This window comes from Octopus sinensis, linkage group LG4, assembly GCF_006345805.1.
Source record: "Octopus sinensis linkage group LG4, ASM634580v1, whole genome shotgun sequence".
In the NCBI taxonomy this organism is placed as follows: domain Eukaryota; kingdom Metazoa; phylum Mollusca; class Cephalopoda; order Octopoda; family Octopodidae; genus Octopus; species Octopus sinensis.
In genome coordinates, this window is record NC_043000.1 from 69,976,205 (window position 1) to 69,990,653 (window position 14,449).

At 39.1% G+C, this 14,449-nt stretch overlaps 1 protein-coding gene across 1 annotated transcript in view; it reads right to left on the reverse strand.

Moving 5' to 3' along the window:
* Positions 1 to 2,902: 2,902 nt before the first annotated feature.
* Positions 2,903 to 14,449, reverse strand: part of LOC115210475 (arg8-vasotocin receptor-like) — a 217,912-nt gene continuing 206,365 nt past the window's right edge. The window contains exon 3 of the mRNA XM_029779078.2: positions 2,903 to 3,853. Within this exon, the coding sequence (XP_029634938.1) occupies positions 3,155 to 3,853 (699 nt within the window). The 3' untranslated portion in view covers positions 2,903 to 3,154. The remainder of the gene's footprint in view (positions 3,854 to 14,449) is intronic.

A 14,449-nucleotide genomic window follows, 5' to 3' on the forward strand; every position in this document is an offset into this window, starting at 1 on the left:
GGGAGACGGAGTCAGAAGGAGCGATAGATACATATATTGAGTCACTGCGAAAATATATTAACCTCTTAAAGGGTTCTAAAGGTATAATTTCATCCAAGTTACACCGGTTTAATACCTTATATTGTTGAAAAATATCTCTTCAATATAGATATATTATAAATATCGAATGTTACAAAATAATAAACAGGAGAGTTTAAATGGATATAAATTAATTTAATAACATATTGTTAATTAAGGTTACAATTGTTTCAATTTACACTCAATACAAATTGCAAACCTATAGAATAAAATAAGTTTGCATTTTGAAGATTTGGGGTAAAATATCATTAGTGCCAATGGACATTAAGGAAACTACATGCTGATCAATTGAAATTCTCCAACAGACTGTTGCAGAATCTCAATTGAATCATCACGTATCAGGTCATCCCATAAGTTCTGTCCGAATTTTGAATAAAGATAACAAGTGATCAAATGTTATATTTAACTGAAATTTAATCATCAATGTACTTTCCCTGATTATCTATCACTTCCTTCCATCTATTTATAAGCTTTTTAATCCCATCAATGTAAAACTCTTTTGGTTTCAAAGCGAAGAACTCTGAAACGTCAGTTTCGACCTCCTCCTGGCTTTCGAAAATTATGCTCCCCACCCCCAAATAATTCTGTAAATTACGAAACAAATGGTAGTCTAAAGGAGCAAGGTCGGGAGAATAAGGTGGATGAAGAATTTTTTTCCTGCCAAGCTTCTGTGATGTGATCTTTGCAGTGTGGGATCACGCATTGTCCTGATGAAACATCACTCCTTTTCGATTAACTAAAGCGGGTCATTTTTTCTTCAAAGCTTGGTTCAAATGCTCTAATTGCTGACAGTAGACTTGAGTATTGATTGTTGCATTAAGTGGTAACAATTCAAAGTGAATTGCTTCTTTGCAATACCACCAGATAGAGAGAAGAACCTTTTTTCCATGAAGTTCCCTTCTCGGTTGTGGTTGAGTATTTTCCCTTTTTACCAAGCCACTGTTTACGTTTAACATTTCGATAGAAGATACATTTTTCGTCACCAGTCACAAGTCTATCCAAAAAGGGTGAAATGAGTTTGCGAGAATGGAGAGAAGAGCAGATGTCAACTCGGGAATTGCGGTTGCGTTCGAACAATTCATGAAGCACCCATTTTCCAAGTTTAGGAACCTTTCCAAGTTGTTGAAGATAATGATGAACAATTGTATGGCTTGAACTAAGCTTTATTTCCAATTCTTCAATTGATAATGCAGGATTTTCTTCAAGTAATGCCTCAAGGAGCTTATCATCAAACTCAACTGGACGTCCTGTTCGATCTTCATCTTCAAGGCTGAAATATCCACTTCTGAATTTTGCAAACCATCTTCTGCAAGTTCTTTCATTCAAGCATTCTTTCCCATAAACTGAGTGTACGTTTCGAGTCGCTTCGGCTGCAGAGTTTCCTTTTTTGTACTCATAAAGCATTATGTGCCTGAAATGCTCTTTGGATACTTCCATGTTAGAAAGGGTTTTAATCAAAGAAATTTTAATTCTATTATTCTGTAAAATGATATTAAATTAGTTTAAATGTACGCAAATGCATAAAAATAATTTTTAATTTCATTAGACATTCTAAAATACTATTCAATTTCATTCAATTTTAAAAATGGTAAAATCGGACAGAACTTATGGGATGACCTAATAGTTTCTTTAATGTCCATTGACACTGATGATCTTTTACCCCAAATATTCAAAATGCAAACTTATTTTATTCTATAGGTTTGTAATCTGTATTGAGGGTAAATTGAAACAATTGTACGCTTAATTAACAAGATGTTATTAAATTAATTTATATCCATTTAGACTCTCCATTTTCTTACTTTATAATATATATATATAACGGGAAGGTTTACGAAAATAAACAAAAGACACTCAGTATGGCGCTCAGGAATAGAAATAAAACAAGTCTTTTACGTTTCGAGCTTACGCTCTTCGACAGAAAGATACACAGAAAAGAAACGAGGAGAGAAAAAAATGCGTGTAGGAGCTAATGGTCCAACATGGCGTTCTGATTTCAGGCAGAAGTCAGAGATCAGAGGTCAGACGTTAGACGCTAGAGGGATAGTAGGGGAGATAACAGGGTCAAGTGACTTCGCCCCAACATGAAGGTGCGTGTGTGTATAAAAGAGTATGTATGTGCGTGTGAAAGAGGGCTGGTGGTCTGGACGTGTGTATGTATGTATGCGTGTGGAGATATGGGGATGGGTGTGTGGGTGGTGTGTTGTGATATGATATGTGTATGTATGTATGTGTAGGTGTAAAGATGTGGGGATGGGTATATGGGCGGTGTGCTGTGGGTGGTGTGTTGTGATGTGATGTGTAATGTCGTATGGTGTAGTGTAGTATGGTGTGATATTGTGGCGAGGTGGGGAGCGAGAGTGGGGAAAGTCCATGTGGGGTGTGGGTTCGGCCGGTGGTTGGGGTAGTGTGGGGTTTGTGGGGAGAGTGATAGGGGAGAGAAGAGAGAGGAGTGGAGGAGGGGGAGAGGAGAGAGGAGATGTGAGGGAGAGGGGAGGATGGAGAGGGAGAGGAAAAGGAAGGAGAGGAGTAGAAGGAGGGGGAGTAGGAAAGGGAGATGGAGAGGAGGGGAGAGTGAGGGAGAAGAGAGAAAGAAAGAAGGGGAAGAGGGAAGAAGAAAGAAGAAAAGGGAAGAAATGGAAAGAAGGGAAGAGGAGGGAAAGAGAGTAGGGGTGAAAAGATGAAGGACTGAAGAGAAGTAGGAGTCGGGGGGAGGTTAGATGAAAAGCGGGGGAGAGTTGAGACCAAATGGCGTAAAAGAGCGAAGAGAGAAGATTAATATATATATATATATATATATATATATATTCTGACACACCTAGTGTATTTGAACATGTAAATTTTATCTGTAAATGAGTGAAATGTGCATGGAGATGTAAATCGATCTCTCTATATATATATACATACATACATACACATATATATATATATACACACACACATATATATATATGCATACATATATACATACTCACACACTCAGACACACACGCAAGCACACATACACATACACGCACTTGTTAAATATATTGGAATTTGTGACTAGTTTGATATAAGACAGCTACAATTATATTGTTGTCTAATTTTCCAAAGTTGTCATCTCTACTGTGATAGTGGGACACCCCTTTGCGTATTGTTCTTTATAAGAATCTGACTTCTCAATACGGCTTGAACTTATGAAATGAGATCTAGTAGAATCTGGATTTGTATAAGTAACTCTTCTCCATTTTGGACAATTAAGTGTTTTATAATTAACACTAAACATGAGGAATATATATGGGTTAGCTGCCGAATTAATCGGTGCAATACCACCTAAAATGGAATATAAAGTGGGAGATATAATTTTATGGTTTCCATAAGACATTATCATCTCAGCTGTAAAATAAGGTAGCCAACAAATAATATACATAGACACAATAACAAGCGTCATTTTCAAAGTCTTGATTTTTGCTTTCGGAAGAGAGCTTGACTTAGTGCTTTGTAGATGTACTTTTCCAGGTTTTCCGTTTGTAGCATTGTTACAAGATTGATTCTCTGTTGCCTTTTGAGCTATTTTGAGAAATATTCTTGCGTAGAACAGGATTAACAATATCAACGGTATAAAGAAGACCACAAATGCTACATAAGTAAGAAATATCTGACGGTGTAATTTTGGTTTGTTTCGAAAGGTATTCTCACAACGATTTTGTCCATTTCGTTCAACGAGTACAAATACAAATAACATTGGTAAGGATGTAAGTGCTGCAACAATCCAGCCCAGTCCAGCCATTTTCCAGATCTTCAAAATAATAAAAAGAAACTTTATTTTAAGGAACAATTTTAGAATATCAAATTCAAAAACAAACGTTTGAACATAAATTTATTCAATAGTTGAAAATTTTGACAATATTTGAATTTTCTTCTTTAAATTTGGGTTCAAATGCCACCATATGTTACTTTGCTTTTCATTTTTCTTTGTTGATGGTTTATTTTTAAGTATAATAGTTCAATCGGTTCAGTTATCTCTAATGAGCCAACTTCATCACTCAATCTGCTAAAATAGCAGCCTTATACCAGAAATCACGTCCTACAGTCTTGAAAAGGAAAGGCACTTTGCGTAATGCGTGACGACATTGTTACAACTCGAACACCTTTAATTATAATTTTGCTTCTTCATGGCCAATGTAAATCTAAAATAACAACTTTAACTAATAATAACAATGTTTGTTTGATTTTTGTCTATTTTACAAGAGCAATATATATTTTATAAGAAAAATGCTTAATTCCACTTCTTGGCTGTGTCATCGTTAAACACTCTTCTGTAAGACGCTAATAGCAAAAATTAAAATCCTGGTTTACGACAACAAAAACAAACATCTTGAAAATATATCTATTCGGCCACTTTGGTTTTGCTAGATCCAGTAATATACTAGTAGTTTCATAAAATATACTTACTAAGGATGCTAAACTGATTCTGAACAAATATGAGATGAGGAATGTTAACTTTTAAGCATCAAATAGCTACTGCTGCTTTGGCTAGAGGTATTTTCTGTAGATTATACAAATTTATTTTTATTTATGCACCCTTTTCAAGCCTAGCCGGGCTCATGGGTCCGGTTTCCCGGTTTCTATGGTGCATGTGTTCCCCCCAGTTGGACGGGACGCCAGTCCATCGCAGCGTTACTCAAGAAACAGGAAGAAAGAGTGAGAGAAAGTTGGGGCGAAAGAGTACAACAGGGGTCGCCACCCCCCCCTGCCGGAAGCTCGTGGAGCTCTAGGTGATTTTGCTCTCAATAAACACACACAACGCTCGGTCTGAGAATCGAAACCACGAGTTCGCTGCCCTAACCACTGGGCTATTGCGCCTCCACAGATTATACAAATACAACATGAAAAATGAATATATTCTGAGTGAAATATCTTCATACATCCATACTAAATCGGAAAGATAATATTTCCTTTCCCTAGTATATTATACAATAGTATTTAATTGTGGTATTGCTGTACTTTGATATCGATCAAACTGTAAACTACAGTTTGGAGACCGTACGAGTACGAACAATTTAAGCTCTTTGAAAGTCCGATAGATCTGTCATTTTAATGAATTTTTATTACCTTTTTCTGATATCTGGAATGAAATAACAATGTTAACAAAACATATTAAGCAACACTAATAATAAATCAAAAAACATAAAAATAAACAAGCGTTTGACGGTTTTATAGATATTTCAAAATTATGATGCTATGATGCTAGGTGTTTCCATTATTTCGTACCTCTCTCTCTCTCTCTCTCTCTCTCTCTCTCTCTCTCTCTCTCTCTCTCTCTCTCTCTCTCTCTCTCTCTCTCTCTCTCTCTCCCTCTGTCTTTTATTCTTTAGTCTTTCTGCCCTCTACAAGGATATTGATAGTTACCCGCTCTTCGACAAACCATGGAGTGTTCAGGGTGAAAGATAGATGTGCTTGATATTTCCATGATCGAAGGGTTAATAAAATCCTAGGTAAAATATAATGTCAGTTAGCAGTTCCATGGGTAAAGTTTCGAGGGAAATCCTTGGCAAAGCATAATGAAGGCGGTGAGCTGGCAGAAACGTTAGCACGCCGGGCGAAATGCTTAGCGGTAGTTCGTCTGTCTTTATGTTCTGAGTTCAAATTCCGCCGAGGTCGACTTTGCCTTTCATCCTTTCGGGGTCGATAAATTAAGTACCATTTACGCACTGGGGTCGATGTAATCGACTTAATCCCTTTGTCTGTCCTTGTTTGTCCCCTCTTTGTTTAGTCTCTCATGGGCAATAAAGAAATAAGAAAGCATAATGGAAGTTACTAGTTCCATCTGTGATAGAAAATTTATCAGACTTAAGTTTGAAGGCCTTGAAAAAGAATATTATCGCGTGAAAGAGAGATAGAGTGGAAAATGTATGAGATGAGATAGAAACTAGCCTATATAATGAGGATGTGTTTGACATGTTGGATAAGGGGATGTATGTGTACACACATATGTATACACACGCAGACACACTAACACCTATACCAGTGCTCATGTACCTGTACATACACATATACACATACATGCAGAATTATATGCCCATACGTGTACACACAAGCAAATACACACACGTTCGCAGCCATACATATATACATACGTATGTGTATAGAGATAGGCATATACAGATGCATGGACAGAAATTCGGGAAAATATTGTAACACTTGCAACGGTGTAGCATTTCATAAAAGTTGATGGGATCGGGTCATAGAGGTTGATGGGATCGGGTCGTCCCAGAAAGAAAGTTTATTTAACGAGGTGATACTGGGAAAAGAAAGTGCTGAGAATATAAATAAGACAGCGGAAGTTCCATCTACACCACTTAAATTGGTAACAAAAGTTATTGCTAAAGGGTTGACACTTATAGAGGAAAGTCTGCAGGGTTATGTTGATAATGATCCTAATCATGAACGTTATATAAAAATAACAATGAGCTCAGTTCCTATACTGAGCTGCACAATCAGATGGTGCATCGTAAACAATAAACAACTTTGAATACGTTCTTCATCCCACAAGTTGATGTTCGGGATAGTGAACTATAAGATAGTAAGTATTGTCCCTCACCCTCGTAGTATCGCCCATTCCACCATCCCGCCTCATATAATAGTTAACATCTTTTGCGGTAAGAACGTATTCTTACGATATTACGATTCTTATAAATTCCCTAACGTATTCCTCCTTATAAATTCCCTAACGTATTCCTCTTCCGGCAGCTCCTGCAACCAAGCTGGTGCCAAACGTAATGCACTGCACTCCACTGGACTACATCAGCAAGGTCGAGAGAGGAAACCTGACGATTGGGCGACCCAGGACTTTCTTATCTATAGCCCAGGCCTGCGCAAAACTGGAGAGGACACTTCAGTGCTGCTGTAAAAAGCTGCAGAAACAACACGGGAGGTAACAGTTACGAGTGATAAGTCCATTCAGATTGGCGTAAAATATGGACGCTACGGGTTACCTCTGCCGGTGGGAGGGACTTCCGTGTCCTATTGGTTAGCTACTGCCCACCTCAAGCTGGGCAGCCCCCAGTTAATAAGGTGCTGACCCGCCACAAGCCGCCTGTTCCATTGGGTGCTTGGAGCTAAGAGTACGACTCGAAAAGCGGCCTGCAACCTCTGCACCAGGCAAGCAACTAAAATTCAAGAAAACACCAGTTCTGCAGTTGGCAAGCTGGAATGTCAAGACCATGTGTCCTGGAATATCTGACGATCTTCTCAGTATTGAAGACACAAGGAAAACGGCCATCATTGACCGTGAAATAAAGAGGCTCAACATAGATATTGCTGGGCTGCAGGAGACAAGACTTCCCTCAAACGGCAGACTCAAAGAGCAGGACTTCACCTTCTTTTGGCAGGGAAGCGATCCAGAAGAACCTCGTCAACATGGCGTTGGCTTTGCAGTGAGAAACTCACTACTCTCCTCAATAGAACCACCATCGGGAGGCACTGAGCGTATCCTCTCACTGAGCCTCTCGACTTCTTCTGGCTCAGTACATCTACTCAGCATCTAGGCTCCCGCTCTCTACAGCTCAGAGGAGACCAAGGACCAGTTCTACAAAGATCTCAACTGTGTCCTAGAAAATATACCAACGACTGAAAATATCTACCTTCTAGGGGATTTTAACGCTCGCGTGGGATCTGACCATGATTCGTGGCCCATTTGTGTTGGACACTTTGGTATTGGCAACATGAATGACAATGGTCAGAGACTACTCGAATTCTGCACATACCACAACCTATGCATCACAAACACATTCTTTACCAGCAAGCCATCCCACAAGGCATCCTGGAGACATCCAAGATCTCACCACTGGCATCAGCTGGATCTCATCATTACACGGAGATCCTTTCTGAGTTCCACTCTATTGACCCGCAGTTACCACAGTGCGAATTGTGACACAGACCACTCACTAATTAGAAGCAGGGTGAGGATTCTCCCTAAAAAAGTCCATCGCTCCAAGAAAGTGGGCCGACCACGCATCAACACCGCCAGAACCTCGGACCCCACACAATGTTTTGCTGCTTCTATCAAGGTTGCCCTCAGTAGCTGCCCAACCTCCTCTGCTGAAAGTAGGTGGGACTATATCAGGGAAGCCTTGTATACGACATCATTGGATACTTTCGGCATGAGAGAAAGGCAAAACCCAGATTGGTTCAATGCTGGGCTCTCAGAGCTGGAGCCAGTTATCGAAGCAAAGCGTGCAGCTCTGGTGCAATACAAGAGTGACTCTTCTACAAAGTCACTCGAAGAACTCAGAAAGGCACGAAATAAAACCCAACTGACAGCCAGATGCTGTGCAAATAGGTATTGGCAGGAAATCTGTCAGAGTATCCAGTCAGCTGCTGACAGGAGCGACACCCGTGGGATGTATTCTGGTTTGAAGAAGGCCCTCGGCCCATCCGCAACCAAGTCAGCCCCTCTGAAATCAACTACTGGAGATCTCATCAGGGATCAAGGCAAGCAAATGGATAGATGGGTGGAGCACTACCAGGATCTCTACTCACGGGAGACCACAGTGGCTGAGGCTGCAGTCGAGAGTGTCAAGATCTTGCCAGTCATGTGCGAACTTGACAGTCCGCCATCTATAGCAGAGCTCACCAAGGCTGTTGACTCCCTAGCAAGAAATAAGGCTCCGGGGAAAGACGGCATCCCCTCAGAGATCATCAAAGCCGGCAAAAACACCATCCTGCTTCGGCACCTTCATGAGCTTCTGTGTCAGCGCTGGGAAGAGGGTACAATCCCTCAGGATATGCGGGATGCCAACATCATTACGCTCTACAAAAACAAAGGTGACCGTGGTGATTGTAACAATTACCGTGGTATATCCCTTCTAAGCACTGTTGGAAAGACCTTTGCCCGCGTTATCCTGGCCAGGCTACAACTACTTGCTTCTCGAATCTATCCGGAATCGCAGTGTGGCTTTAGAAGAAGCAGATCAACTATCGATATGATATTCTCCATACGCCAACTTCAGGAGAAGTCCAGAGAGCAGAAAATGCCATTATATATGGCCTTCATTGATCTAACAAAGGCTTTTGACTCGGTAAGCAGAACAGGCCTCTTCCTCCTGCTCCAAAAAATTGGATGTCCACCAAAGCTGCTGAAGATCATCAAGTCTTTCCATGATGACATGCAAGGCACCATACAGCACAACGGTTCAACATCAGCCGCCATCCTAATAAAAAACGGGGTAAAGCAAGGCTGTGTCCTCGCTCCTACATTGTTTGGCATCTTCTTCTCACTCTTGCTGTCACATGCCTTTCAGACATCAGATGATGGAGTGTTTCTGCACAGTAGAAGTGACGGGAAACTGTTCAATCTCTCGCGCCTGCGTGCCAAGACCAAAATCAGAAACGTCCTGATCAAGGAGATGTTATTTGCTGATGATGCCGCTCTGGTAACACACACAGAAGAAGCCCTCCAAAGGCTCATTAACTGTTTTGAGCAAGCATGTAACGACTTTGGCTTAGCTATCAGCCTTAAGAAGACCAACATCATGGGCCAGGCTATATCGGACATCCCAAACATACATATTGGAGACCACAGATTACAAGAGGTGGAGAAGTTTACCTATCTGGGCTCTACCGTCACCTACAACCTATCCCTTGACGCTGAGCTCAATATACGCATTGGCAAGGCAGCTGCTGCGATGGCCCAACTCTCCAAACGGGCTTGGGACAACAATAAGCTGACCAAGACCACAAAAATGAAGATCTACCAGGCATGTGTACTCAGCACTCTACTGTATGGAAGCGAGACCTGGACGCTATACACACGCCAAGAGCGTCGCCTAAACATCTTTCACCTGCGCTGCCTCCGAAAAATCCTCCACATCAAATGGCAGAATCATATCCCCAACAAAGATGTCCTCAGGCAAGCAGGAATACCAAGCATGTTTGCACTCCTCACACAAAGACGTATGAGATGGCTTGGGCATGTTAGCCGTATGAAAGATGGCAGAATCCCCAAAGACATACTCTACGGAGAGCTTGCTAGGGGTACTAGGTCTGTGGGTAGACCGATCCTACGTTACAAGGATGTTTGCAAAAGGGATATGAAGGCCTGCAACATCAACATTAGCGGTTGGGAGGCAGTCGCCGGCAACCGTGGAAAATGGCGGCGTACAGTAAAAGAGGGTATACAGAGGAGTAACAGAAAGAGAGAGGAAAAATGGAAAGAAAGGAAGAGACATAAACAAGAGACCATGGCACTACAACCAGCCAGGAACAGTCTTCGCTACATTTGCAGTACCTGCCAGAGGGAGTGTTTGTCCAGGATAGGACTACACAGCCACAGCAAGAAATGTAACAGGAAATAAAATATAACAGCCGGACTAGACCTAGAAAAAAAAAAAAAAAAATGCGCAACTCCATTGTCTCCCGAGACAGAAAGGATGCCAATTCCTCCTGGAATATTTTTGAATTTTTATATATCTATATTGTACCTTGCATGTTTAGAAATTGCTATTTTTGTGTATGAAAGCGATCATACTACTTATTCTCTGTTGTTTGTCTCTTTCTCTCTCTCTCTCTCTCTCTCTCTCTCTCTCTCTCTCTCTCTCTCTCTCTCTCTCTCTCTCTCTCTCTCTCTCTCTCTCCCTCTCTCTCCAAACACAAGTTGTTATCTGCAACATGTCCGCCGTCAATCTCATTTTCAACTTATTAATCGTCAATCATCAATCTGGCTAGGATCCTGAGGTAGAAAAATATTTGACACGAATAAACGCTTTCTGTTTTCTTTCCTTTCATTGTCTTGGATTCTTTCGCTTTCTATTTCCATTCTTAGTTGTATTTTTACGTTTTCTTTTCTACTTCTTCACATACGAATTCTTCATATACCTATCTTTATACATACATACATACATACATACATACATACATACATACATACATACATACATACATAAATATAGGTGCAGGAGTGTGGTAAGAAGCTTGCTTCCCAGCTACATTTTCCAGGTTCAGTCCCATTGCGTGGCACCTTAAGCAAGTGTCCTCTACTATAACATCGGGCCGACCAAGGCCTTGTCGGTGAATTTAAAGGATGGTAACTGAAAGAACCACTTCGTGTGTGTGTATGTGTGTGTTCATCACCACCACTTGACAGCCGGTGTTGGTGTGTTTACAGCCCTGTAACTTAGCGGTTCAGCAAAAGAAAACGCTAGAATAAGTACCTAGCCTAAAAAATGAAAAATGTACTCGTGACGATTCATTCAACTAAAGTTCTAATGACTGAAACAATGTCAGCACTTATGTCAAGCACCATGAAGAGCAAAAACTTTTAGATCTAAAAGTTTTTGCTCTTCATGGTGCTGACATAAGTTCCTTGTCTTTCCTGATGAGATGGTGGCATAATGCACCCTTTATTCCTTCGGAATTAGGAATATGCAGCCTTCGAAACATGTGTCGAGAGTAAAGGAATTTTGTTAAAATCGTCGTTCGACTCCATTCTTTCATTTATATATATATGTATGTATGTATGTATGTATGTATGTATGTATGCGTGTGTGTGTGTGTGTGTGTGTGTGTGTGTGTGTGTGTGTGTGTGTGTGTGTGTGTGTGTGTGTGTGTGTGTGTACTAACCTAAGTACGCGGCGTTGCTCGGAAGTTTTATGAATGTTAAAAGAAATAAATATATTTATTCTGATGAAAAATATATTTTCTGAAAAATTCTATCAGATGACCTGAGTATAAACAAGATTATTAAAACAAATCCTGAAATCAATCACAGTTTAATTTTGTAGAATGTCTAAATATACAATGTTTTCTGTGAGTCCTTGAATTGGCGTACAAAGAAAAGGAGTTTGGGGACTTCCAACTCGCGAACATCCTACATACATTTGCCCTTGAGAGAAACAAGGAGAAGCAAGGGTAAGTCCAACAACGTTGAGAGTTTGTGCTTGAGATTTGTTTATGGACATAGCAAAACTTAGTTTCACTGGGAACTGGAGATGTTTAAATTCATAGGTGAGGTCAGATGGGATTAATGGGATAGGTGGAATGAAGACATCGTCACCCTTATATTTCCCAAGAGAAATTAATTTTGGCAGTAAGAACAAAACCTCTTGTTTTATTATCACAATTAAAAAGCGTTTATCTTTACTTAAAAAAAAACAAGTGGGGTCGTAGACGTATGACGGAGAATTATTTAATATCGTGTTTGTTTCTATCAAAATCGTATACCTTTTACAGAGAAAAAACAAAACCGACGTATACGACAGGTATGTAAAATATATTTCTGCTTTTGAAAAGAGGCTAAAAATTTAGTGACACCCCACCCCTAGAACCTTCCTAGGGTAATGAAGAACCTTTATGCTAAATTTGGTACAAATTGATCCAGCAGTTTGGCCGTGCAGAACAATATATGTATGGCCCTGTATGGCTAGGAGGAAATTGTAGATTCGATTGTAGATTCGATCAATATCCAAGTAGAAATAATTACATGGGATTTAAATATAAAATATCGAGTGTACTGTTGCTAATTTTATTAAGTCCATTCCACGAACAATTATTTGAACAACTCATTTTGATATCTCTAACTTATGTCACGGAAATATTGAACTTTAAAATTTTTTAAGTTTATCGTTTAAGTTGAAAGATATCCTACAGTGTATAGGCAAGTGTCCGTTTGAAGACCTTTCATTATTTAGAAACCTTACTGTTTCTTTTTCTCTAAACCTCTTGTTTCATTATCACAATTAAAAAGCATTTCAGAATGGTTTACTTATGAAGCGAACAAACAAAACCGACGTAATTTACAAATTTGGTAAATATTGATCCAGCGGTTTGGCCGTGCATACAGGAAACACACACACAGTAAGAATAAAAGGGAAACTTTAGTGTTAGGAAAAGTGAAACTATTATACCGCTGCAAATAAAAAATATCGGGAGGGTCGTATAGGGGGGTACGAACAATTATTTGAATAACTCATGTCGATATCTCTAACTTATGTCACGGGAATATTGAACTTCAAAAATTTATTAAGTTTATCGTATAAATTGAAAGATATCCTACAGTTTATAAGCGTGTGTCCGTATGAAGACCTTTTGTTATTTACAAGCCTTACTGTTTCTTTTTCTTTAAACCACTTGTTTCTTTATCACAGTTAAAAAGCGTTTCAGAATCGTTTACCTTTAAAGCAAAAAAAAAAACAAAACAAAACCAATGTTGTTTTCCAGACAGCTAAATTTAGTACAGATTGATCCAGCGGTTGGGCATGGAAGAAACATACACACATAGACAGACAGTAAGAATAAAAGTGAAACAATAAAAGTGAAACTATAGCGTTATGAATATTGAAACTATTATACCACTGAAAAAAATCTGAAGGGTCGTACAGGGGGTGTTACAGCCCCCTATATAGGCAAGGCCAAAATTTGACCACCCCTACAACTTTCCTCGAGTGATGAAAAAGCCTTCATACCAAATTTGGAATAATAACGCTGAAAAAAATCTTAGGAACATCATACATACATATGTTTATCTATAGGTATGCATACACACACACATACAGTTTCGGCCGAAACGCTGTCATCATACGGATGACGGTGAGCAATCTGATATGAAGCTTCGCAGTCGCTGTCTCTTTTATCATAAGCAAGAAAATACTCGATTTCCATCAGTGAGGACTGTTATGTTTCAAATGTATTAAAATATTTAGCTACTAACTTTTTTTATGCATTTGTATGTGAGCGTTTCTATGTGCATTTATATGTCCATTTTATTTTCTGTGTCTAGTGTATTGCATGCGTTTAACATTATAGTTTGAATATCTCTACCTTTTCTATTTCTCAAAATGTCTGACAAATATGAGAAAATTTTACTCTATCAGATTCTATTAGGTAAGTTTGTCAGATTTTGTAATATTCAGAATGATTTTGGTTGAATAAAGTATGTCTTTCAGAAATCATACAGTAACATCAGGCACTATAAACAAGAGTTGAGTAGCGCTTTCAATTTTAACTAAATGTATTGAACATGAATGAAATATTCATCTAATCACGATAACATCCAATTCCATTCTTAATAAATGGATATTAGTTCCAATATATAAAATTATTACAAACATGTATGTTCAATAATGGAATCTCATAAAAGAAACTTCACCTAATATATATATAGCATTTGCAAACAAGTTGCATACGTCCATGTTGCTTTATTACAGCTACATATTCGCTGGTTGTGTACATTCCCGTGTTTGTGTAATTGACACAAGGGTTGTATACTTTTACAGTTATTTACTGTATTTGTAATTCGATGAAAAGAAGACAAGTTAGATATTTTCAAACAAATGGAGTCGTAAGTAGAATTATAATATTAATCTTCTCATAAGTCATTTTATTTCTCGATAAGAGT